The 26723-nt window shown below is 36.0% G+C and overlaps 4 protein-coding genes and 1 long non-coding RNA gene across 16 annotated transcripts in view; 4 read left to right on the top strand and 1 right to left on the bottom strand.

The window, feature by feature from the left end:
• LOC108750575 (protein PRRC2C) overlaps nucleotides 1-13118 on the top strand; it is an 18190-nt gene extending 5072 nt beyond the window's left edge. For 4 of the 12 annotated variants that reach the window (XM_018490099.1, XM_018490098.1, XM_018490096.1 and 1 more), the window contains 15 exons: nucleotides 1205-1285; nucleotides 1371-1675; nucleotides 1744-2242; nucleotides 2324-3025; nucleotides 3352-3812; nucleotides 3908-5476; nucleotides 5784-7682; nucleotides 8263-8457; nucleotides 8544-8852; nucleotides 9033-9218; nucleotides 9290-9422; nucleotides 9622-9966; nucleotides 10135-10280; nucleotides 10910-11171; nucleotides 11253-13118. In XM_018490099.1, coding sequence (XP_018345601.1) covers nucleotides 1205-1285; nucleotides 1371-1675; nucleotides 1744-2242; nucleotides 2324-3025; nucleotides 3352-3812; nucleotides 3908-5476; nucleotides 5784-7682; nucleotides 8263-8457; nucleotides 8544-8852; nucleotides 9033-9218; nucleotides 9290-9422; nucleotides 9622-9966; nucleotides 10135-10280; nucleotides 10910-11171; nucleotides 11253-11407 — 7247 coding nt within the window. In that variant the 3' untranslated portion in view covers nucleotides 11408-13118. The remainder of the gene's footprint in view (nucleotides 1-1204; nucleotides 1286-1370; nucleotides 1676-1743; nucleotides 2243-2323; nucleotides 3026-3351; nucleotides 3813-3907; nucleotides 5477-5783; nucleotides 7683-8262; nucleotides 8458-8543; nucleotides 8853-9032; nucleotides 9219-9289; nucleotides 9423-9621; nucleotides 9967-10134; nucleotides 10281-10909; nucleotides 11172-11252) is intronic. The other 8 variants (XM_018490097.1, XM_018490105.1, XM_018490102.1 and 5 more) reach the window with 6 other exon arrangements.
• A 2919-nt stretch (nucleotides 13119-16037) lies between these two features.
• LOC108750440 (protein-associating with the carboxyl-terminal domain of ezrin) lies at nucleotides 16038-19783 on the top strand. Its single transcript, XM_018489876.1, has 6 exons — nucleotides 16038-16248; nucleotides 16329-16672; nucleotides 17629-18082; nucleotides 18159-18348; nucleotides 18433-18569; nucleotides 18692-19783. Exons 2-6 carry the CDS (start codon nucleotides 16478-16480, stop codon nucleotides 19627-19629), a joined length of 1914 nt encoding a protein of 637 aa, XP_018345378.1. The 5' UTR covers nucleotides 16038-16248; nucleotides 16329-16477; the 3' UTR covers nucleotides 19630-19783.
• Nucleotides 19784-20450: 667 nt separating this feature from the next.
• On the top strand, nucleotides 20451-21446 carry LOC108750513 (GSK3-beta interaction protein). Its single transcript, XM_018489992.1, has one exon. The coding sequence runs from the start codon at nucleotides 20610-20612 to the stop codon at nucleotides 20967-20969; it is 360 nt and encodes a 119-aa protein (XP_018345494.1). The 5' UTR covers nucleotides 20451-20609; the 3' UTR covers nucleotides 20970-21446.
• Nucleotides 21447-24191: 2745 nt separating this feature from the next.
• Nucleotides 24192-25570, bottom strand: LOC108750830. Its single transcript, XR_001939457.1, has 3 exons — nucleotides 25512-25570; nucleotides 24499-24549; nucleotides 24192-24271 (listed from the first exon to the last, which is right to left on the bottom strand). It is a non-coding gene; the product is annotated as an uncharacterized LOC108750830 (long non-coding RNA).
• Nucleotides 24944-26717, top strand: LOC108750829. The gene is made up of 2 exons (XM_018490624.1): nucleotides 24944-25414; nucleotides 26418-26717. The coding sequence occupies exons 1-2, from the start codon at nucleotides 25095-25097 to the stop codon at nucleotides 26422-26424; spliced, it is 327 nt and encodes a 108-aa protein (XP_018346126.1). The 5' UTR covers nucleotides 24944-25094; the 3' UTR covers nucleotides 26425-26717.
• Nucleotides 26718-26723: the final 6 nt, after the last annotated feature.

Genomic DNA, 26723 nt, shown 5'->3' with positions numbered 1-26723 from the left:
TATATATATATATATATATATATATATATATATGTGTATATATGTGTGTGTGCATATTGATTATGTTATAATTTAAGTAATAGTGTAAAGGATTGACTTGACTCTAAATGTTGATCTGCATCATTATGTACGTTAAGTAGAAAATTAGATGACATCACAGTATGTACCGAATCTCGCACATCATTTTTTACATTTTACTATTTTTATAATCAAATTTAGAAAAACATATGTATATAGAATCGAGATTAGTACATAATGTTAAGAAACATGTACTCCTTGCCCTTTTAATTCAATGAATTTTTCTTAATAGTTTGGGTTATTCAACTCCAATTTCTTCATATTTTTAAGAGTGCACCATGAAATGCATTATACTATGACATTCTGTTATGTAAAATACTTATATTACTTAATACTTCTCATGTAAATAAGTTTATATGCGTTTATATGCAGAAAAAATGATTTAAACGACGTACATTTACACTATCCCAGACATCGTTAAATATATATGATTGTAACAAGATTATTATAAGTTAATAACATTTATATAAGAGATGTATTTAACATAAAGATAAAATTTGAAATTTTTTATTGTTTGATCGATCTTAAATACATTCATGATATAATATCGTTCTATGTTTGTCACAGAATAATTATAAATTTCTAGTTATTTTGATATTACAATATATATGTGCAAAGAAATACATAAATTTAAATATTTTGATTATTTTATAAGAAACAATATATAGTATATAAAGCATAATATATAAAACAATTCTAACTGACTATTTGTGTCTATATATATTGTAATTAAAATAATTATATACTCTTTATATAATATAAGATGAAATTACATGTTTTATCAACTCGTGTGTGTGGTTTATTTTCATTTTAGATGAAATTAGATATTAATTTATTTTCTGAATAATCTAGCACTTTTTTTTCTGTGCTTTATTTGTATTATTCAGTTCTTTGTTAAGTCACGTATCTATCTCTATAAAGCATGTTATTATATATACGTGGGAAAGTTTTATGCACAATTTATGAAATAATTACGTGTGAGCATGTATCTTGTTTATCTCACTTATCTTACTAAATATTTATCTTTTTTTTTTTGTTAGTTGAATATGTTTTGTACTAGAGACATCGGAATACAATGTATTTATTTATCTATTTTTACTTCTAATATAATGAATAAATTATGTAGGTGGGGTACCGGGAAACCAACAGCCATCGAATCGAGAGTTAAATGCACAATATGGTCCAGGGCCAAGCCTGCGTCCACAGAGTAAGTTTTCTTTATCCTAATTATTGCAAAATTATCTGATTTGAAAAAGTATACAAATTACTCATTTACTACTGAATATTTACAGCCGAAGGAAGTTGGATTCAAGGCGGAAGTCGTACGGCAAGTGGCGCAGTGCCAGTAACATCAGCTGGTCCCGGAAATGGGAATACTCCGGCGGGCCAGGGCCTCCCTTTAAATATACCTGTTTCAGGAGGACACACCCAGGAGGGACCCGGTGGAGGGCGGCAGAACTTGGGCCAATCGCCCAACATGGTCGCGGGCCCGGCAGGCCAGCATAATTCCGTAAACAATCAAGGTTCTGCGCCTTCTTCCGGTTCTCATCAGATTGGGCCAAACCTGCATCATTATCGGGGTCTTATCCCGCCATTTGTAAGTTTATTATCACAATTTCGAAAGTCTGAACTTGCATAACTAAATGTAATATGTGGTCTTTTTAGATGTATAGATCAAATTTTCCTGCTGGATTTTCTTCGCAATTTTCATCAAATTCTGGATCCAACAGTCCCCGACCTAGATTTAATCATCCTTTGGATCGATTTCCACCTCCTCAACGTGAACGTATGGGTGAGGAAGAAATTCTGACTAGACCCATCATTAAAGAAGAAGATCTTACTCGTATGGATGATATTTCCCGTGACGCAGGATGGGCTGCGCACGATGATATTGATTATAACCAAAAATTGGCCTTTAGCGACGATGAAGCTGAATCAGAACTATCGAAAAATGACGAGAAAAAAGATATCAAGGAGAAAAAAGGCGATGACAATGTTACAGAGGAAAAGGAGAAAGCTCGAGATAATCGAGATTCGAAGGAACTTCGTGATCCGCCGCATCGTCCTTGGACTCAACCTATGAATCGTGATTATCGTGGATCGAATGGCGCGAGTGGTGGCTATGGCAGTCAGTCACAATTGCATTCTGTACATGCTTTGAGAGGTAAGTACAATTAAAATATTAAAATAAAAAGTGTATTGATTTCAGTCATGTTTCTAATGCTTTTATCTTTATTATAAACAGGCGTTGAAGACGACGAGACGTGGAATGAACGACGTAGAATCAAGGTTGAGGTAGCGTCTGTTGTCGAACGTGCACGATTACGTAAAGAAGAAGAGGAGAAACGTTTCCAGGAATCGACGAAGCAAGCAGCAGCTAAGAAATTACAAGATTTGGAGCAAAAGCTGAAAGAGAAGCAAGCGAAGCATAAAGATGAGGAACGTGCGCAGTCTGGCGAGTCTAAAAGCTTGATCAGCATCCCGCCTGTACCTCTTCCTATACCGGAATGGGAGAGAGAGAAGGAGAATAGAGAGAGAGAGAGTAGAGAACGGTCCCGCACTTCGTCTGAAGGGAAAGATGAGAAAATCATCGCATCTGTACGCGAGTCTCGCGACAATCTAAGAGAAGGTAGAGATCAAGGATTGACGGACTTTCGTCAGAGCGATCGACAGAATTTCTTACGACAACAGGACACAGTGCGTAGCGAACGTGAAAGAGAACGTGATCGCGATCGTGATCAGAGAGATTCAAGAGATCGTGAGCAACCGGCGTTCTCTCGACACTTTCAGAATAATTTACCGCCCAGATTTCAAAAGCAGCAGGCAGAGAGAAGTAGTGCGAATTTCAACCGAATTTCACCGAATGCAGAAAGACCTGCTTCTCAGTCTGTTCCATTTTCCCAACAATACGATCCCAGTAGATGGCTTCACAATTACAATTCATTGAGTAAGTTTTTATAGATTACTTTTGGTGGATCACTTTTGAATTAAAACTTAATTTCTTATATACATTTTAATGAAAATGATTATTAAAAGGTTTTTACTATTTTGTTTCCACTTACAGCACGATGAAATAAAGTTAGTAAATGTAAAAATTCTTATTTAATTAGTGAATGAAAGTATAAAAAAAAATTTTTAACTTAGCTAAAATTGGATATAATAATCTTTAACATAATATTTCCGTACATTGTTTTAAGACTTATTTAATCGTTATTTCCTTTTAATAAAATTACAAAGTCGTGCATTATAATTATTAAATGAAACTTGTATTAGTAGATAGTGGTATGAAGCAACCCATGCCATCGCAACGTCGTAATAGAACCGATTCGGACGCTTCGGCACCATTGGATGATGAACGACCCCCATCTCGAGATCATCGTGGTAGTGCACCACCGTCGAGAGACGATCGCTACCGGCATTCTTCGCATCGGTCCTATGATAGCCGCAAGCCAGGTGGCTATTATGACGAATACAGCCGTAATTTCAGAGACTATGAGTATGATGACAGGCATCCTCGTGATTCTTGGGAACGCGAAAGACATTTTGATGATAAAGAACGAGATGCGAAAGAGAATCTGGACTCGAGGGATAATCGAGATACCCGCGACAGTCGTGATATTCGTGACACTCGAGATGGTCGCGATGTCAAGGATTCTCGTCCTACCAGTCGTGATGCTCGAGACGTGAGAGATGTGCGCGACAAAGACAAGAAGGATTACGATAATTATTCGAAGGTAAAAATATGAAACGAAATCAATTTTTATGACACAAATTTAATCAATACTTATATTAACTTGCTTATTTTATATATAAATTTTTTATTGTATAGGATTCTTTCGATGAGCGAGAACGCGAACAAAGGGAACGTTCTGAGAATCCAGAGTGGCGTGAAGAACGCAACGTGGTACAAGACAGGCAACTCGAAAGTCGTCGCGATGCACCGAAGGAAGAGCGTAATGAACGCCCGCAGAGACCGGACTCGCGTGACAGTCGCACCTCCAGAGAATCGAAAACGTCTTTGCGCGATGACGAACTGCATAAATTACGGGATTGCAGTTCCTGGGTGAACGAAGTGTCAGATTACGAAGAGAAGAAACGAGATTTGTATCATGAAGAAACTAGGGAAAGGGAAAGAGATAGAAGGCAACCGCCAGGTCCAGTTACTAAAGAGAAGATCGAAGCAGACGAATTGAAGAACGAGAAACGCAGTTTGACTCAATTAAAGAGAGGTAGTTCTGATCTTCAAGAGAAGAAGGAACAGCCGAAAGAAATTTCCACTGAGACGAAGAAGGATACGGATGTGTGGAATAGGAAAACGGAACGTACTCCGGAAAGCAGACAGATCGAGAGGGGTGATAATTCGCCGAAGGCATGGGCTGATGCGATATCACCGACATTCGAGAAGGAAGAGGAGAAACTGACAGAAGCTGCTAAAGATGGCAAGGAGACTGATGAAATTAAACAAACCACATTGGATAAGCCTGCTTTGGAAAAGAGGGAAGAAACTGTTACCGAGGATGCCAAAGAGCAAGCCAAGGACGAAAAGAGAGAAAAGAATACACGCAATAGAACGAGTAGCAGTGGTTCTAGTTCTAGAATTCGGGAATCTCGAGGTGGACGTCAGTGGGGAGGAACTTTCAGCGTTTATACTCGCGGTTGGCGTGGCCCGGAATCTAGAGGGCGAAGAGGCGGACCACGACCTGCTGGTAAAGCCGGGATATCTGCCAAGAGTGGTTCGTACGGACACACCGATTCTGAGAACAGCGCTGACGAGATATCCGGCTCCACTGAGTCTGGAAAAGAGGAGAAGCGATCGGCTCGTTCTCCAAAACCGTCTCAGAAGGTCGAGAAAGAGGAACGCAATCGTGAGGTATCGAGACGGGATGACAAGCGAGGTACCGAGTATTCTCAAACACGCAGCGAGAAAAGAACGTATGACGGTAAGCCTAGTCATGAGGCTTTCGCACCGTCAGGCGAACCATCTCGTCGCGGCAGAGGCGGTTTCCGTATCCGCAATACGGCCACGGGCAGTCGTATGGAAGGCTACGGACCGCCGTCCAGTAAGAGTCCGTTCTCATCGGAACGTAATGCGGATGAGAAATATCAGCAACAAACTGCCGGACGGCAAAATCCATCGACCCCGACCTCAGAAAAAGAGGCGAGTCTCTTACAATCTGCACCAGTTGAGTCTACCGATGACAAGATAATCGCGAAGCAACAGGCACTTACAGCGGGTATCACAGGCAGACGTAATAAGTCTCCGAGTCAACAAGCCCAACAGTCTGGTAACAAGCAAGAAACGAATCACGCGAATCAAGTCACCAACGCCCCGTCCCAAAAAGCGCAAATACGAAAGGAGGAATCACGTTCTAAGAGGACTCGTAGTGGAAGCAGGAGGGTACGTACATATAATTACATTTTATTTTCTTACTATACAAATATATATAGAGCGTTCTCTTTTGCTAATATATATTTTATCTACATTCTTTATTAATTTAAAGAAATAAAAAATTCCAAAAAACAAGGCATTAGCAAATCAAAAGATTCAAAATTAATATTAAATACTTCAGTATCACTCTTTTTAAAATATAAGTTTTAAAAGGAGTAATTATCTCATACTGTTTTGTTCATAATTTTCTAATCAACCTCGTATAAAGGATTTGGAATCTCTTAATAATACAACACAATGCATTATCGTGTTTCAGGGAAGAGATAATCGCGAAGCTCGTTCGCGCGGTAGCAGTGGCACTGTATCGAAGCAGCCGCAGTCGGATGTAGGCAACGAAGATTGGGAAACTACTTCAGAGAATAGCGAGGAGCATATAGATGATCACAAAGAGTCTCGTAATAATCGCAGCAAGCATTTTGGTGGACGATCCATTCAATCTGCGAGCCAAAATGCTATCGGCGCGAATGTGCATTCCCGTAGAAGCGAGCAGTTGGCAAATGCTAGAGAGCAACGAGAGAAAAATCCCAAGTCTTCCAATCCGGCATCGCGAGCCCCAGGGGCAGAGAAGCGGAATTTGCAGAATGCCGGATTTAGCGCTCAGAAGAATCACGCTGACGGTATTCCGCCTTTGATGCAAAATGCGCAAATACAGAATGGAAGGTCTAGGAGTCAGAGTTCGACTAACAGTGGCGCGGTTGCAAATAAACCGAATAACAAAGATAGTATGGTTAATCGTATAGATGAAATTAAGTTGAGTGATCCAAATCTGGTAAATCAGGCGCTGAACGATCTTAATAAGAAGTCTCAGACGAAAGATAAAAAGTTGGTAGATTCGGAAATTGAAACGAATAGCTGTACCGAGGACGCTACAAGTGTTGCAGCGGAAGATAAAGTGGATGCTGACGGTTTCCAAGAAGTGCGTTCGAAGAAGAACGTGAAGGAGTCCAGACATAATCAGAAGGAAGAAGTGAAACCCGTAAAAAGAGACAAAGAGAAAGAGCGTGAACGTGATCGTTCAAAATCGAAGTCAAATGGATCGCAGCAAGTTCTACAGCAGGTACAGAATATACCGCCTCTACTTGGCCAAAATATTCCGCAGCCGGCAAATATACCACAGAAGCAGTACGACAATCGAAATTCTCGGAATCCAAGACTTGCGCCGCGATTCCAACGTCTAGTGAAGCAACAGCAACAGCAGTTGTGCGCAACCGATGCGAGCGATATGACAAAGTTGAATAGCTCTGGTAACAACTACACTAAAGACTCTTCTAACAGTCCTGCTCCTCCACCAACGGTCAATGCTTGGGACAAACCTTTCACAAGTCAATTGCGCTCGAATTCTCCATCTGCGGTTCCAACAGATATTCAGCTGATGTCTTTAACAGCTCAAAATGATCACAGCCACGAAGGTAATGAGGCTAACTCTGGACACAGCAGTCAACGAAATTCACCGAGTGGTGAGAAGACGGGAAAGAATCTGAAGGAGCCTTTAACGGAAAAGAATGTGTCCGATGTGTCTTCACCTCCCGTACAGACTTTAATCTTCGAGAATACGAATTATTCAAAAACGACCAAGACGTCCGGACCTGCGGATCTAGCAGTAAAATCCAAGTTTTCGAATCACATCAAGACGCAACAGCGAGCCGAGAAACGTGCAGAAATAGAAGAAGAAGGAAATCAAGTCCAGCAGCATCAGCAACCGGCTATCTCCGTTGCATTTTCCAATAAACCGAACGATTTGATCAAAGACAAGAACCAGGAACCCATCCAAATGTCTTTATCGTTCAATAAAAACGAAGACAATGCCGATATGAAATTGGACTTCAACTTTGAGTCTGAGCTTTCACAATTGGATGATAAGAGCAAGAGTTTAGGCATGGCACGTTCCATACACATGACTGGTGGCCAGAGCACGATATCGCCTTCGACTGCGGAACTCAATCTGAAAATCGCGTCCGTGAAGAAAGTTTGGGAGAATGCACCACCGATGCCAACCGTGGTTGAACACGAAGATGGTACTAGTGTTGTCAGCAGTGCGACTAGCTTTCCGCAGGCATTTGAAAGCGGCGACGTCGACGACAGTTATAGTCCTCATCAACAATACAACCAGAGCAATATAAAAAATGAAATCACAACATCTACGAACGTATGCAAGGTGAGAAATCATTTCGCGAATATTTTTATATACTATGTCATGTTATTGTGCATGCAATGGAATTGTCACTAAAATTACTCAAATATCTTTTATTTGGATTGTTATTGTTATTATTGTTATAATTATAATTACTTTTTTCCTTTTTTGTGTTTGAAAAATTCTGTCTAGTAAGTATGGTGAAAATGAGAGAGGTAAGTGGCTAACATCTTCGGCCAAAGGATACTTAGTCAGCCACTTGTGAATAATCAATATCAATTTAACAGAAATCATTTTAATTTTTATTCTTATCATTATCATTATATCAGTCTTACTGTATTTTACTGTAATATCATCCATTGTCATTATTATGCATTGTTATTATTATGGCCTTTCTTGCTATTATTGATTACAAAGTGAGGTATGTGTTACTACGATGCAATAAACCTATTCATTTTCACCAGATTTTCAAAACAGATTTGAAAATGATTTTTTGAAACTAATGCTTGTTGAGAATGTCCTGTTGACATGATGTGTATAACAACTAAATATTGAAACACAATGTCCCTTGTGGGAAGACGCTGACTCTTTGCCTGATGCGCAGCTGGTTCCCCCGCAGGTGAAGCCGCAGCAACAGTCTTCAGGGAGCAGTGGTACACAACCAGGATCTACCGTACCTGGACCAAGTCCAATTGGAGCTGGTCAAAGCCCCATCGGCCATCCTCCTGTTAGTCTTCAAGGTCCTTTAAGTCCACCTCCGTTCAATTCTACAGGGCAGCCCTCGCATATTAACTATCAGGTGTGTTGTGTTCTTATTGCTTATTATTTCAAGAATTAATGCAAAGAACTGAATATTAAGAGGGACGATCTTTTTCTTGCCTTTAGGAATTTCCGCAGTATCCTGGTTCACAGGCGGCACAATACGGTGGCATGTCGGCCATACCATCACCGCCAGCGGTGTTATTCAACACAGGCTCAGGACAATTGCCAGCACAAGCGGGTGGTTTATATGGAGCATTCCAATTAGATCAAAGCCGATCACCGTTTACGCAGTACGCGCCATACGCTCCGTCCCTTCAGAGCTCATTCAGCCAACAAAATGTGTATTTGCAGCAACCACCACCGCCACCACCTCATGCGCCAAATGCTCCTACACCAGAGATGTATCAAAACAATTTGTCCCAATACCGTCTTGTACGTAAATTATAATTTTTTTTAAGTATCTTACATATTACGATATAAATCTCGAAACTGCAGTATATTACAATGTATATTACAAGTACAGTATATTACAATGTAACAGTAATGTATGTTATTATTCTACCCTAGTACAGATACAATGGGAATAGTTTAATTTTTAATTTCTCTCAATAGACCGCGGCAGCTGCTCCACCATTTGGACAGAATCAGCAGCTCAGTAATAATCCCAATACAGTACTCATCAGTTCGTCATCAAATTCTTTAATGTCGGCGAGTGTCAAACCGTCGTCTCAACCTATTGGAGCAATTGGAACTAAAGCTCCACATTTCCAGACCCCATCTGCTCCTCAACCCAATCAAGTATGATTTTATGTTATAAGTATTTTGATGTTTATAAATCTAATAATTTATTGATTAAACCTTGTTTTTAGTTGGCTTATATTCCATATGATCCAAATCAAGTGCTCGGCGTAAGTGGTAGTTACATGAGCAATTCGCAATTAGTGCAAAGACCTGGTCCAAATGTACAAGCATCTAATAGTTACTACAGCGCTACATCCGCTGGTAAATTTGATATATTATATTATATAAGTTAATTTATAATACTATATTAAAAACACTGACATACATTTTTTTAATTAATCTAATTTATACTAATTATTATTAAAAATAGATATATCTTATAACTTACATAAAAAGAATCAATGTATATGCTATATATGCATTTGTGAGGTATTCTCAACATATCTTAATATATTTTCAGATGTGTTTCCTGGATCACAAACAGGCTTTTATCAATCTGGTGGTGCTACTCAACAAACTGGGACTCATTATGGTTTGCAAGGATTTAGTCAGCATAGCCAAAGTCTAGCAACTGGTAGTGCAACTCCTGTTGGTTTACAGAACTATGGCCCTAGTTTCTTATCTAGTTCAGGATTGCAAATAGCTGCGGCAGCTCAACAATTTCGCAATCCTACTGGTGGTTTGCCAGGACCAGGAAATGCAGCACCCACGTTTCTTAGTAAGCACCAACCACAGGAGCAACCCAGACAGTTAAAGAGCCCATCGGGAAATCAACAGGATGTGCTCGCATCAGTTTTTAGCTCAAGTAAGCTCGTTTTCAATTTAAAAAATAATCGAAACAAATAAATAATTTGAACTGTGAAAAGCTTTATTTAAATTATGTGAATTACGATTTCTTTACAAATTTTATTATGCAAAAATAGTTTATTAGTTTTATATCATTTATTACATTAGTTTAATATTATAATTATAGCTTCTCAAATACCATCACCTAAATCAAGAAATTGCAAACAACAATCTTCGTCGCAGCAACCACAGCCAAGTCCTACACAACATCACAAATATCAACAATATCAGGGCGTTAGTCAGTCTGCTCTGGTAAGCAGCTACAATAACTACGTATGTACCATTTATTCATTGAAGTTATCTCATTTAAATATTATGCATGTATTTTATCAAATTGAAAGCATACATAAAATTCTTAGTTATACTCGTATGTCAATACTTCAAGAAAATCTAAATGATAAAAAAAAAAGTTATATGAACTTGTTGAAGATTTATTTTACTTAAAATAAATTAAGGAGATTTATCTAGATTTATCTTTCAAATTGAGATATAATTAAATATCTTATCTATATTCTTTTTTGTATGTGCAATTTTATACTAAACTGCATTTAAAAATATCTATTTTGATGTAAATTTATTTTCTTCTCCAAGGAATAAATAGTAAATTAGACAAAAATATTTTTTGATATCTCTAAAGAATAGCATCTAATAGCTTTAGAAAGAAATAATTTTATGCATTATAAATACATGCATTATAAAGTACCATTGAAAAAAATAGGACAATATGATTGCAATACATATAATTAAGAATCTTTCTTTTACTTTAGATAACATATACAAATTTTTATCATTAATAAAACATAATATACAATTAAAATTTAAAAGATATAAGTTTATTATTTTCATCTGATTTATACGTAGATGAACAATAGGACAGTATAACCTTGTGTATTAATCTACAGGTTTTACAACAGAATGTACGTGGAATGGGTATGCCGCCTCGTGCTGGTATCCAACCGTCGCAACAGCGTTATCCACCTCCAATACAACGACCTCCAGTAGCGTTTGCACCCGGTCCAAATAATCCTACGCAGCAGCAGCCTGCTTGTATGCCAACACAACAGCAACAACAAGCTCAAATTAACCGTCACAGACCGAATTTACATCAGCAACAACAGCAGCAGCGTAACATGAAGATGCAGCAACAATATTATTCACCACAAGGTTTGTAAAATATTTAATGTTATATATGAGCAATTTATATGGGATTAAAATATAATTAATAACTATATCTGCTTTTACTAGGAAACGTTAAAATGGATTCTAATGACAAATCTGACAACCACAATGACAAGATGAATGATGGTCCTTCTGGAACACAATCTGGGAGTAACAAACCCAATGTGAATCAACAAGATAGTGATAACAATAAGGAAGAAGTGAATCAACAAAACGAGTGAACGTGAATATTCGTGAGGGTGAACACACTTGCTCTTCCATTTTGTGGAAAACATCTTTCTTTAATTAAACCTTTGATATAATCTCGTCGAAAAATAAGGGCAAAGACTAACGTGCTTTTCTATTTCTCACGGGAGAAAGCACGCCAGTGTCACAACAGAATTCGTTTATCTACGAAATCGTGCTTATATAATCGACTAGCAGTTAAATAGAGTAATTAAAAATCTGAGTTTTTCATGCTGTACCGAAAGAAAGAACTTTTAGAAAGGTAACATTGTCTGTACACACCTTTCCCGTTCTTTAGTTCTAACAGCATAAACTAACCGTCTTTGTGCAGTCGAAAAGACGTTTATTAAGCATTTCCATTATTAAGTAATATCGAATATACATGAACATATTTAAGAATGGCGACAAGTTAATCAGCACTGATTGATACTGTTATAAAAAGCTTGAAAAAAGTGACACATTTAAATTCGTGTAATGTTTAAATACTTGACTCAAGAAAAAATATGTGCCGTCGTTGAGTGGAATGTTAATCGAATTCAAATGCAAGCAGTTTAATGAAATGTTCTGTATCGTTAAGGAGTCATGTTCGTGAGGTTGTATCTGTGGGAAGTGAGACAAAGAAATCTACACGAACTTTATATATATACATTCATATATATGTATATCTCTCTGTACCCAGATCAGGATCAGCCTGCGGTAAACGATACTGCATGTCCTAGGACGTACGTTGCACGTTTTCTTGATCACATCATGAGAGTCGGAAAGCGAGAAGAAGAGAGCGCAACCAAGAAAAGTTACAATTATTGCAATTTTGTATGTAGCACGTTCGAAAGGACTGAAATAAGCTGCGGTATAAAGTCGTCCGTTTATCCGAACAATAAGAAGCGGAATCACTTACCGATTAGGATGATATCTACGAGTCTGGTCTAAACATGACTGTCGCCCGTATGTATTGCGACAAGGAGAAGCTCCATGTATATTGGTCATTTTGTCGATGATGCGAGGTCATGGTGAAACTTCGCGTGACGGAAATAGGAAACTGTTGTTTATAGGTATCGCGAAAATCATCATGACCTAGCTTCACTCGCGATGAGTTTCAATCATTAGGTATATAAGGTATTGCTTGTGAAGCGTGAAAAGTCATATGGATTATATCGAGCCTTTTCACGCTTAGAAAGATTATGTTGGATCAATCGAACCGCAATCTAAACTACTATCGCAACGTACGAAAAGGATTGTATATTCTCTGCTTTCGTTGCAGTTAAAGCTTTGTTATAAAGATAAAGCCCATGAAAATAAATAGTAGTATTCACAGGAGTCTACCGTTGCCAGATTTATTCAGCAAAAATAAATGTGGCTATGCCCATTATGCCTCGATTTTACGAACGAAGTCTAGGCACTGTTGATATACGATGTTAACTTTCAACAAAAAGCACGATATACTGCCAGTCGTATCGACGACCACTGTCTTTGAACTCTGAGAATTTTTCATGTCGTATTCGTGATGTCCGTGTGAATAGTGAAGGAACATGTATTAGAGAGGAAGAGACACTTAACACGTAGGCTTGTTAAAAATTTAACACTTCAATGAATTTAGAGAATATCGATTAGAGAGAGGATAAAGATTGCGATTACTCCCTTTCACCCTAAATATCTTTTCTCTGAAATTTAAAGAACTTGAGAAAAGTTATTAAGAAACGAGTATAATGTAAATCGATATAATGGCGATACCACAGATTGCTTGAATTAGACATGAGGTTACAATTCCTTTCGTGTTATAAAGAATTGAATCCTTGATCAAGTAGAGCGGGCAATGTAAACAATATTTAAAAAAAAAGAAGGAAAAGGTGAAACTTCCTAATGAAGTCTCAAAGAACCAGTAGTAAATGCTTCTCATTTATGTTACTGCTTAATTCTCCAGTATTCGTATGGCATGTTATTGCAATGTATTCTTACTTATTATTTTTGTTGGCCAATGTGACCAATGAAACAGTGTTTTTATGTAAATACATTGAAATTTTGCCGGTACAAACTTCTAATGTGTTTATATTATTAAAAGCACATTATAACATTAATGTTATAATAGAGTGACCGGCTATAGTAGTGCTGTATAAATACTGAAGAATCGAGTTCTATCGTAAACATCATTATCACGATGGCTATTACCACTTCGATCATTAGCATCATCAGCAGCAGGATCATTATTGTCAGCAGCATTGTAACAGTAGTGTAGGAGTAGAAGTAGCAGTGGTAATAGTTGGTGTTTGCAGTAAGCGCGATTGTAATAATGATAATTTTAATAATAGCTTTAATACAATAATAATACTAATAATAAATTGCGATAATAGTAACAACAGTAGTAACAGCAGTCGCAGTAATAATATTACAACGTTTTGTGCTTTTTTATTTTTTTTTATTTTGATAGAATTTTTTATGATTTTATTATATTCCTTTATCAGTATTCACCTTCTTTTTATATAATATATTTTTATCTAAAGAACAGATATTATCATTTTAACTATTACCATTGCTTTTACAACTTGCCACTGTTATTGCTATTATATAATTGTCTTAATTTATATTACTACTTATACTATTATTGTCGCTATTATCTTTGCTGTACTATTGTTATTGTTACATTACTCTTGTCGTTACTACTTATTAATATATGTTATTATTGTTATTACTATAGCTATTATCGTTACAATTTATCACTATTACTATTGCTCTTGTTAGTACTCTTATCACTTATTATTACTACGATTATTATTATGTTTACAATTATTAACTGTATTATTAACTGTATACTATTAATATTACTATCACCTGCTACTACTACTGCTGCTGCTGCAATTACTACTATTACTGTTAGTACAATTGCTATTATTATTATTTTATATTATTTTAATTATTATTATTATTATTGCACGTGTACACTTGGTGGATAATGAAGGTCAGAGGAATAAGCTAAAAAGAGTAAGTAAATGGAAGAAGTTCGTTCAAATGTATGGATATGTCTCTATAGGATATTCTCGATGAATTTTATTAAAAATATTAAAATTTGTTTAACGATTTCTATTATAGCTTAAATGCGAAGTGGATTTTGTTTATATCACAACATATAAATTCGAGCTGGTCTGTCGTATTACAACAATTAGTCGTCTTATAATGATGCTAAAATACCTTTAATATTTTTTATCTATATATAAGGCCATATATTTTAATATAAGGATGCGAGATTTTATTTATTTAGAGTGTCATTTTTGTCGGACTCGTATCTTTGTATCGCTTTTCAGTGAGTGGAAAAAGTCAACAAATGATCTTCGTATATATTATGATTGTTACTATTGATGGCAATATGTGAATTGTTGATATTTTTATTGTAAAGATGAAGTTTGCTACGTTTTCTGATATTTAAGATTTTAAGTATTAACGCATTGAAAGTAATACGACAGACCTGTTTACCCATCGCAGGGCGCCTGTAATTATTATCTGTAGTTAGAAATATGACGAATATTACTTATACACCTACGAGCTAAAACGTGAAAATAAAATAGTAAACGGCAATTTGCTACTATTAATTTATACAGTTAATTAATATAACCCAACAGATAACTGTATAGGCGAGGAAATTGAAAAAAGATATTTAATAATAAAAGGTATTGCAAAAGAGAGACGACAATGGTGAATATTATATATATATATATATATATATATATATATATATATATATATGTATGTATATAGAAGTGACAAGTATAATTCTCATAGAATCGAAAAGTCGAATCTGATTAATTGAATTAATTACAATTGATCTGACTTTGAGGTATTATATTTTCTTTTTGATAATTAAAAGATTTATCCAATTGCAATTTACGTGTTAATATTAATAAAAATTAGATGACAGACATGGAAGATGCATCTCGAGTGGAGCCAAGAATCTTCGTATTTTTATATTAAAAGAACGACAATTGATTCAGTTAAAGAAAACGTACCGATATTATGCTGATTAATATTTTATAAACGAATAATTGCAATTATTTATTCGGTACGCCGATCTCTTAACGCGACTGCTTTATACGTCTTTCAATGGCGATTTAATAAAAATTCGCGTAAAATTAAGTGTGTGCATGTGTCAGTGTACTGTGCCGCTCTCATTCTCTTCTTATTATCGTAGCTCATTATTTTTTCATTATAATTTTCGCTGTCGGTATAGTAGCTTAACGTAACGAACGAATTAACAATGAATATTTCGCATAAAGGGGTAGTCGACCGGCTTTACGTTTTCTCAGCCGTGTGGTAGAAGTACAAAACCACGGAGGACGCATCATCTTGGAAAAAATGCAAATCAGAGGGAAAGAATTCCAAATAAATCTTCAATTAAACATGTTTGTGTCGTTGATAATGTAAATAGAGATTTTATTTAAAATATATATTTAATATTATATATTTAAATAAAATAATATTTTTTTCTTTTGACAAGTAAACTTGGCGAACGTAAATTTTATTGAACAATACTATAAATTTACTTATTTTTATAATTTTTACCTAGTTTTAAAGTATACAAATTGATCCCGAGATTCGAGATAGTAATCGATCAATCGCAGTAATTCCTTCGACTTAACCTAACGAAAGTGACACCTTGGCGCTTGGCACATAAGAGAAAACTGGGAGGAGAGAAAATAATATTTAATTCTGTAAAGAGAATTATTTAAATTAGAAAGTAAATGAGATACAAGAGTAATGGAATAATTTCTAGACGTTATATAACTTCAAAAAAGGATTGAAAGATTTCGCATACAAAATTTACTTAAAAAAAGGACATCTTGATGTAAACGTAAGCTCGATGTTATCAGAGCCCGATTGGAATGTTGGAATTTATCAAGTGGCGATTGGTGATGATTTTATCATTCGCAGAATCGTACAGAGAATGTAAATCAAATGGAACTCGTAGCTCCTAGCCTCGTGTTCTCAATGTTCTTTGAATCGGGCGATTCGTTCCCGCATTCGATGTAGCTGACAGCTGTCGCGTCAGTATATATATATATATATACGTCGATCGACTAATGGGGAACGAAAAGAGTGCTCTTCGTGGTCTCGAAATCGAAGACAAGGCCGTCGAGGTAACGGATTACTGGATGCACTACGATGCTTACGTGCACGACTCGAGCCTGCAGAGATTGTCCATCTTCATCAGTGAACCATCCTTACACTTTGCAGCGACGTTTGGAAGACCGTCACCGTTGGAGCGAGCGGCAAAGGTTGACATCTATTCTGACCTTTATATATTTTAATATTCTTTTAAAACACATATAAGATGTTTTCCAAGGATATAGATGTTTTTCAGCAAGGATACAATGTAACATAGTGAATCATTATATCCTTGTTATTTGCCAATGTTGAAAAGATAAAATGATTCACTGTATACCAGGTGTTTTTCACAGATAACACAGTGAATCATGTTCTTTAATATGGGCAAATAATGAGGTTGTAATGATTTGTGTTATACTGTGTCTTTACTGGAAAATAGCTATAAGCTGAGGATGCTTTTCGTTTGATGATATTACTCGACATAGAGTGCTTTCTAACAAAAGACACAGATAACACAGTGTAATAAATCTTTATTGTTTATTGATGTTTTGCAATAAGGCTGAAATGATTTACTATGTTACACTGTGTCTTGCTGAAAAACATCAAGTATTTAAAATATTTTTTGAACTATTTGAAAATTTTCTGACAGGGGACACATATCAATACAGAAAAGTTCTTCTGTTTTTACTCAATAAATGAATGAGATAAAAAGACAGAATGACTTTTATTTATTTGTATTTCTTGCTGGAAAACTCTCTTTATTTTGACAAGCCTGGAAATGAGAATGCTTTGAAATCATATGATTTTTTTATACTATTTCTTTGTATACTATAATTCATAATGTATTATAAAAAAATCATATATGATTTCAAAGCATTCTCATTTCCAGGCTTGTCAAGATAAAGAGAGTTTTCCAGCAAAAAATACAAATAAACAAAAAAGTTATTCTGTTTTTTGTCTCATTGAATATCTAGTAAAAACAGAAGGACTTCGGTATTGATATGTGTTCTCTGTTAGAAAATGTCCAAATAGTTCAAAAAATATTTTATAGATATTTATATAACATATACACATGTATCGTAAAAATAAAATTATAAGAAATAAATGGATTTAATGTATGTTTTAGAATTTTATGTTACATCGGCATCCCTGTATCCTGAAATATATTTCTTCCTGGAGCAAAGGTAGCAAATTCTTTCTCGCTACGGAAGAGGCTAGGCCACTGGTCCAAGTAATCGAAAAGCAGAATATACTGCAAATATGTATCGGTTTGCACAGTATCCTACGAGCCTTAATATTCCTGCATGAGACCGCACTGGCGTCACATAATAACGTGTGCAATAGTTCTATTTACGTTACTGCAGAGGGATATTGGAAATTGGGTGGATTGGAATGCTTGTGTAAATTCGCAGATGCATCGCCAACGTATTATCAACGAATAAAGAATTACAGATACGAGAAAGCGATATCGTCGAATGAAGATATAGCTGATTTAGTTAAAACTGCTAATCTCACTGCAATTGATTCGTACGCATTTGGAGTATTAGCAGAAGACATTTTGAAGAATTTAAAAGATACAGGTATATAAAAGTCATGTCATAAATGTTGTCCTTGTTGAGTATGTGCTAAAATGTATTAAATTTCAATTAATTTCAGATGAAGCACCAAACTTGCTCGAATTTAGTGAATTTTGTAAAAAGAATCTGCAAAATTCAGATGCATATTTGAGAAATAGATTATTAAACGTACTACAGCATTCATTTTTCACTCATGAATTTATAAGGATACATGCATTTTTGGAGGAATTACCATTAAAAACTGATATTGAAAGGGAAGAATTTTTTACGTAAGAATTTTCAGAGAAAATATGTTAATTTATTACATAATATGTACCATAAAAATCATATTTAGAAAATTTGTAATTTTTTAGGAAATTAAGGCAGCAACTACAGATGTATCCCGAAGCTGTTGTTGGTGAACAACTAGGCAGAGTGCTTCTTTCTAGGATAGTTTTGTTGGATAGCACTGCCCAAGTAAAGCTTTTACCTTTTATCTTTAAACCCAAAGGTTAGGATATATCTGTCGCATCTAGCATGATCAGTTATCTTTATTATAAAATTATTTGATACATATTAAAATCTTTGTTTCATGTAATAATAACCTAACAAAATGCTTACTATTTCTTGCAGATGAAAAAAACGATTTAGGAACTAGTCTGTTTACAATTTCTACTTTTAAGACTATCTTAGTACCAAGACTTCTACAAATGTTTTGTATTCGAGATGTTTCTATTCGTCTGCTGCTGTTGTCCCATTTCAGTTCGTTCGTTCACGTATTCGAAGCTGACGAATTGAAAAATCACATTCTTCCCGAATTACTCGTTGGAATAAAAGACACCAACGACGATCTCGTCTGCGCCACGTTAAGGGCATTGGCTGACATAGTGCCAATTTTGGGCGCGGCAGCGGTTATCGGTGGAAACCGGGGGAAATTATTTACGGACGGTCGGCCAAATAAGAAAATGATTCGCAACAAAAATCTCGATGATATTAGGAAAGCTTTAACGTTCACTCAAGAGATGCCCGTCTTCGTGAATGTAGACGAGAACAACGTTCATTTAGCGGAAAGACCATCGCCAGATGGTGGTGAGGATAAGAAGGAGAAGGAATTTTCATTCGCCGAGGAGGAATACACCTGGTCGGATTGGGAAACGCAAGAACCAGTTGCGAATGGTCATTGTAATGTAGAAGAAGCTCCCTCCAACGATATGCAAGCGGAAATCCAAGGTCCTTGCGACACGGACTCATCCTCACCCTTGTTGGATTTACCATCGAACTTTGAGAAGTCAAAGTATACAAAGAAACTAGTACTTAACGATATTACTGAGCTTGATATAAAGAATTCGAAGGTAATAAAATCTCCGAAGGATGAATTCGATTTTTTCACCGATATGGAGCCTGTGATACAGAAGACGCAGATCTTACACGTCCCAGAAGTGCAATCGCCGAAGAGCATGTTCGACGTGAAGACGTCGGGTGCTACTTTGGAAGAACATGACGTTAATGGTTGGGGGGAAGACTTGAGTGACTTGAGCATAGACGATACGTATGAACTGGCAAAACAATGAGCGTGATAAAAAGAGAAACTATTTGAATAAAGAAGCGAACGAGCTTGTACAACAAATGATATTCTCCTAATTGTATCCATTTTTATTAACGTCCAATATATGTGATTATAATACCATTATTCAAATAAGTATTTTTAATAAATATAAAATATATGAGCTATACAATGAGGCTAAAGATACATAATATATTTTTCGTGTAAGTTTTTTTTATTAAACCATACAGAAATATTATCTAGAATATGCACATTTATCGAGCAGATGTTCCATTGATTGATTCTATGAGAATATTTGTTGCAATTGTAGGTCTTTTTATGTAATTAATAGATACATATTTAAGAGTATATTTTATGCTTGTTTCTGCCAATAGAGATTAACTTTAATCTCACTTTAACTTACTTTTTCTTTCTCTAATTCTAGAATTAGAAAAGGATAAAATATGAATTAAGATTAATTTACATTCGTAGAACTTATTAGATTGTCTTTTTATTATAAACTAAAACAGTAATTTACAATAAGTCATTAGTTATAAATCGGAAGTTAGAAGTTATAAATTGACCAATCATAGTCGAATGTGAAAAGGATAATTAATCGCCTATGGTTAATCAATTTCTAGCTTCTAATTTCTGATTTATTGTAAAAAGTTTTTTTTAAAGAAAACAGTTGTGACCTGTCAAGAATATTATGTTTGCAATATCAAGGTACTTTTTTATACGTTTAAATTAATGATAAGAACTGACAATTCAGTGACTGAAATGTCATTGGTGAATTGTCAGTCACGTGATCTTTTTTCACTTAATGAACGATGGCGATGAGCGATGTATGAAAAGGTACCTTTATACTCCGGAGTTGGACTTCGAATTTTGAAGTCCAACTGTCCACCATGAACTGTTCGGATTTATTCAAATCGTTGATCATTCACGGTTAGACTCATTAGAGAGTTAGAGCGATTTCAGTCGTAGCTAAGAGGAATCTGCGTTCTCATGATGCGGAATGACGACGCAGACCGAGTGCTGGACGCGGAGCAGTGGCGGTTGGAAGCCCAGGCGGTAATCAATGACGTGAAAAAGCACGTGCAGGATCTAAGGATGTCTGAGCGGCTGACCAGCACAAACCAGATTATCTATCTAAACCTGATCACGCTGGAGGGTCTGCGGTTTTGCGTGGAACTATCGGCTGCCGGTTTCGCCATCGTCGGCAATCGGCACGACGATACGTCGAACGCGAGCAATGAGCGTTTCGAGACGCCCTACGGCCTCCTGAACTTCGTCAGTCCGCAGTACAGGAATTCATTCGGGAACGCACTGTTAGATAAACTGAAAGAACTGAGCGATAAACAGTAGATCTCGAAAGATAACAGAAAAAGAGCAACGTTATTGTTTTTAGATTGTTGCTTAGATCAAGAATTAAGTTAGAGGTTAAGTGCGTTTGATTCTCCCAGTGAGTTCTATAATGTATTGGAGCATATTTTTTTATTTTTTCTTGTTATGCCCAGAATTTTGACTGCGTTTTGTCTATATTAAATTATAAAAAACTGTAGCTCGATAATCGAGAAGAAAGGCAAACAAATATTGTTGTCTTGTCTTTTTTACTCTTTCTTGCAACAGTATTAGCCAGTCAACAGTCTCTAACAAAGAAAACAATATAATCTTTTATTATCAGAGTGTCATTGTTTAGGAAATTGGGATATTCACGCTTCTCAATGGCATGCTCCAGTATATTATAGAACTCATTGAATCCTCCAGAGCTGAGTAGGTTTGTTGTGAAACTTAATTAGAAAACTCTTTGTTAAAAATGTCAAACAATTGAATTTTCTTGATGTCACGTCTGCAAATTTGGAATATTCGTATTAAAGTTTATTTATTTAATATTCATTCTTTTTATGTAATTTTTAATCCTTTGAAATTAATTAATGCCTTATGTAATGAAGGATCTCTTTCACTATCTTCAGTTAATTTATGCACGTTTTTATAAATGTAAATTAACTTCAATTTCGATTCAATTTGCTTTTTTCATCTTCTTTTAATTCTTAGAACATAGAAAAATAGAATTATAGCGACGGTTGTTTCACTCCGTCTATTTTTTAGATTAGATTGTAAAATCTCGTTCTGCAAGAGATTTTGTATTATGAAATGACAGAAAGTTTATATTTTATTCCTGCACTAGACTTGAACTAGAACTCTTCTTCTCGCTTTCTTCAAATTTCAAACACATATCTATTTCACTTTAAGTACAAAAAAGTGTATATACTTAATTCAGCTGTAAAAAACAGACCTATACATTTATATAAAGAAAATGAGGCTGGAGTTTTTGAAATGAAAATACAATGTTTGATTCACTGGAAAATTTGACTTGTGCCACCTTTATCCAAACTTCTGAAATAATTCCTGGAACTTTATAGAGTATTTTAATCTCTTCGCCCATTACGTTTTTTCCAATTTCATTTTCTTTTATTATGAATCAATTTTATGATAAATTTATCATAAATTAATTTTATTAAAATCAAGGATACTTTCAGTTGCGGAACGTATCACAGATTATAAAGTTCTGTTTCTCTCACATATTTATTCCAAGTGGATACTTCCACCATGGTTTATTTTTAAATTTATCTTTTACATTTTTTAATTATTTCTAGCAAATATATTTGCCGTATCCTTGCACTTTTATTCCGCATTCATAAGAATCTAGGTAGCTGCGAATATTTTCAGGACTGAATTTAAAGTCTTTAAATTTTTCGCGACGACGTTGATTCATCGTTTCCGGAAAGCGAGTAGGACGTTCTCTTATCGTCTTCCGTGAAGTGATTTTCTAACGCTTTCGAACTAATCAACGACTTCACAGACGCAAAATGACGCATACGTCTTATCATATTGTGCGTTGTTCCAGCGCAACTGCGACGCAACAGCTTTATTAATTAATACTCTCGTGGGCGATGAGGAAATGAGGAATCTTATTGAGAATTAAGCTAGAACAATTATGATGCAATTCGATCGACCAACGCAAAAATATCAATTGTAATAGTGAAAGATAAATGTTAAAATTTTGCATTCGAACGATTTCGCTTGCATTTCAAACAGGTCGCGATCGTGTCAAGTTTATCGTTTGCATTTACAAGACAACTCTGTAATTCAAATTTCGCTTTCAACTCGTTCCACATTCGGCACTTTAGACGGTTTATTTTTTAGGATTGAAGGATCGACATAGTTACTCGAAGCTATTTTTGAAAGTATTGAGAATACCGTATTGATGTCCGAATACGAATTTAATTCATGTGAAGGTGCAGGTGAGCGTATCAATCATTTCTGTGAAACAGGACGCCTTTATTCTTGAAATTCTGTGTAAAGCTAACTCATCATCGTTATTATTGTGCTTTCCAATAAAAAACACACTTAAAAAAATTATTTATTTGACACATTAAATTAATTTAGTTGTCTTTATTTCTTTTATCGGTATGTATTTTAACGTATTTAATTTTTATGTATTTAAGTCAAACATAATTTAATGATTTTTTTCAAATGAATAATATTTTTCTCAGTGCAGTGTAACACAATGATTATTTTATCATTGTTTAATCGACAAACAACAAGGATGTAATGGTTCATTGTCTTTTGTTAGGAAAGCATTCTATATTTTTCATTTAAATTATTATTCTTTCCTTTTTGTTTTTTTCCCCCTAATGGATTTCTCAACCCACAAAGACGAAGTTTCATGAAGTTCAAATTATTGTCATTTGGATGTCACTGATATTAAAGAATTAAATTCGATGTTTTGTCCCGAAACTGACCATCGCTCGAATCCATTCTTTGGACGTTACGTGTTGTATCATCTAGAATTCGTTTAAAGTGAAGTGAAATTATTTTTCTCTTTTAAGGAACACAATCGACACAAATGCCGTTCTGTCTTTCTTAGCATTCGATGAATAAATAAAGATAGACCGGCATTACGTCTCCTAAAGAGAAAGCAGCTAAATATATATAATTAGATCTAATAAATGTCAAGTAAAATGTCTAACATTATCTATTTTATTTTATTTCAATATAATTATATGTCGGATAGAAGGAAAGGAAAAAAAGAAAGGTATTATGAGAAAGGAAAGAAACTCTGTCTTCTACAATAATAAGAACGTTCCTTTAATATTCATGAAGCATATTCGCAATTTCCAAAACCCGCAGTCTTAGGCCGGAATCAGACTATGCATTGAAGATTGAGATTAAAGATTATAAAGATTGAAATTTCACCAATGAAGACAAAGAAATTTTGGCTCCTTTTATTCTGGATTGGAAGATTGGTCAAACTTCAATCTTTCAATCTTCAATCTCATTTTTTAATGCGTAGTCTGATTCCGGCCTAAGACTGCGGGTTTTGGAAATTGGGAATTGCGAATTGGAGATTAGAATTTATCACGATTTGATTTTAAATTCGAAGAATACAGATAAAACTAAACTTATCTGATTGTCAAATTCTAATCTTTAATTCGCATTCTTCGATCTTCAATGCGCCTTTAGCAAATACAAACGTAATTCGATACATGAGTATATTTTAAAAAGAAAAGAACTTTCTCTTACTCTCTGTAAAACTCATTGAAAAATGAGTGTCAATTGCCACGGAATGCTGTCCTCGTGTTACGTCATTTCATGCTTCTCTCCTGGTAAAAATTTTAATTTTTCTGAAGTTTTATATAAATTTCAAAATTTTTCAGAATATCTGAATTTTTTGGAACTTTTTAGTTTTTTTTTTATACAAGTTGAAACACTTCAAAAGGATCGAGAAATTCTATACATACATTCTTTTTAGAATTCTTTACATATGTGAATTCTAAAATATTCTAAGATTTTTAAAATTTCTCATATTAGAATGTTGATGAAATCTTACAAAATTGCGTGTCTCTGTTTCCATGATTCTTTTACACTTCATTTCTGGGCTCTGTAACAACAAGTTCGTTGGTGCTTTACCTTATTTTATGTATTCTGTATACAAAAATGCGCAATAAAATTAAAATAATAAATAAAAATCTTAGAATATTTCAGAATTTATATATATAAAAAATTCTAAGAAAAGACGTATATTTCTAAGTATCTCTAAAAAATGTTTCTTCAAGAATTTTTATACGAATTGAAACATTTTTAGAGGTACTTAGAAATATACGTCTTTTCTTAGAATTTTTCATATATATATGAATTTTGAAATATTTTAAGATTTTTAATTTATTTTTTAAATTTTATTGCGCGCTTGTATACAGAATACATAAAATAATAATACATATAAAAATTCTAAGAATTTTTTTCGATATAAAAAGTTCAGCTACGAAAAAACGAATCACGAGGCACCGAGTCGCTCGGTGCCATTCCTGCCATTAATACACCCGTCTCGAATCTCGATTGTGCACGGGGCCACCTTCCGCGAATCGACGGGAGTACTCTCGCGTGGTATTTCTTCACGATGGCACGCGGGAGATCAGTCAGCGTGCGATGACACGCCCGTCTCGCAGTGATTGTGTAGTGATAAAACCAGTCTCGCGCGAATTCGCAGTGCAATTGTACCCGTTGCGCTTTTGTCCCATCTTATCGCGTACGTATGTACGCGAGGACACGATCAGACACGACAAACACGCGAGTTCCCGACAAAGAAAGGGACGGACGGACGGACGGACGGACGAAGAGAATCAAGGAGTAAACGAAGCCGATGCGCCGTGGGGTGCGAATCAACACGGATCGCACATTCGTGCCTTCGTAGATCCGACGTTGCCTAGGACATCCTGGACACCGTGGGATACTGCGCGGCAAACGAGGTGAGAACGACGACGACACGATACAATTTCGCGAGTGTGCGTGAGAGAAAGAGTGAGCTAGCGAGCGAGTTGTGTCGAGAAAGTGTGTCTGACTCACGGAGAGTCACCGGGGGAAGAAGACTCGCGGAAGGGTTAGAATGAACCATGAGGTACGATTTGACGTATCGACACTTCTCTCGCGTTATATTCATTTCCTGGCCGAGGAAGACATTCATGGACGAGGATAAGGCGTGCACTTCCACGCCGTATCGTGACGTTGGCCGACGATCGCGCGATACCGCGATACGCGGCGCACTTCACGCCGATTGCGCTCGTCCGACTTTCTGTTTATATTCCGCGACGAGCAGCGACGAGGGATCAGGCGAGGCGGATCGAGAATCCGGAGGAATTCGCAGCGTGTGCGAGAAATGCGCGTGTTTACTCTCCCTCGCGGAATTGTCTGTGCCTCCTAAAGCGCTGGACTGCGTATTTTTGAGCCGATTACGGCAACGCCGTCTCAGCGCCGTGCGCTCTGCCAAGATTTAATTCTGCTGTCAGCACCTGTGAGCCAGAGTTATGATACGAATAACCCTGCACCGCGAAGAACAGTTAATTGGGACTAATTAGCGCGTGCTACTATCGACTATCCTTTCGTTTCTTCACTCTGATTCAGGCGAATGCGAATTACGTCACGATTGGACACGTTCGCCAGTTAATTTTCGCATCGCGGCATCGACATGAATAATCTTGACCGGTGCTGTTTTTCGTAAGTGAAATCGTTCACTTAGGCCCAATTCCACAAATGTAAGATTAACTCCTTATCTTTTTTCAATTTTAGAATTGGAAAAGTAGTAAGTTGATGAAGTAAGGATGAAGTAAGTTGAACCGAGATTAAAGTTAATCTTTGTGAAACCGGGCCTTAATTATATCAGTGCCTTAATTACGGGTTGTAATTTACTTTTTGTGTACTGTCAGAGGAAGATGTGAGATTTATTAACGCGAGTCAACTTTCTCCTTTTTGCAGGAAATGATTTGTAATATAAGGGTGGAACCTAACAGATTCAACGTCGGCGCCATCGACCCTGCGAGAACGCGCTATTAATACGGTCCTGTGTGTTTTTCATCGATACTGCCCGTTGCCGCACGCTACTCCGTCGCTTTGTCGCATAACAGGTCGATCGCGCACGAGCAAAATCACGCTCTGTGCCTGAAAGTGGCTAGGAGCGAAGTCCAGAGACTGAACCTTCCATTTCTCCTGGAGCAGTCCGAGGACGCGGCAGTGACGACGCACGACCGTCCGTGACAGACTGTGACAGCGCGGTGTTATCTC

Source organism: Trachymyrmex septentrionalis, unplaced genomic scaffold (assembly GCF_001594115.1).
Source record: "Trachymyrmex septentrionalis isolate Tsep2-gDNA-1 unplaced genomic scaffold, Tsep1.0 scaffold37, whole genome shotgun sequence".
Lineage (NCBI taxonomy): Eukaryota > Metazoa > Arthropoda > Insecta > Hymenoptera > Formicidae > Trachymyrmex > Trachymyrmex septentrionalis.
Note: the sequence above shows the minus strand (reverse complement) of the source record. Positions and strands in the feature narration are given on the sequence as shown.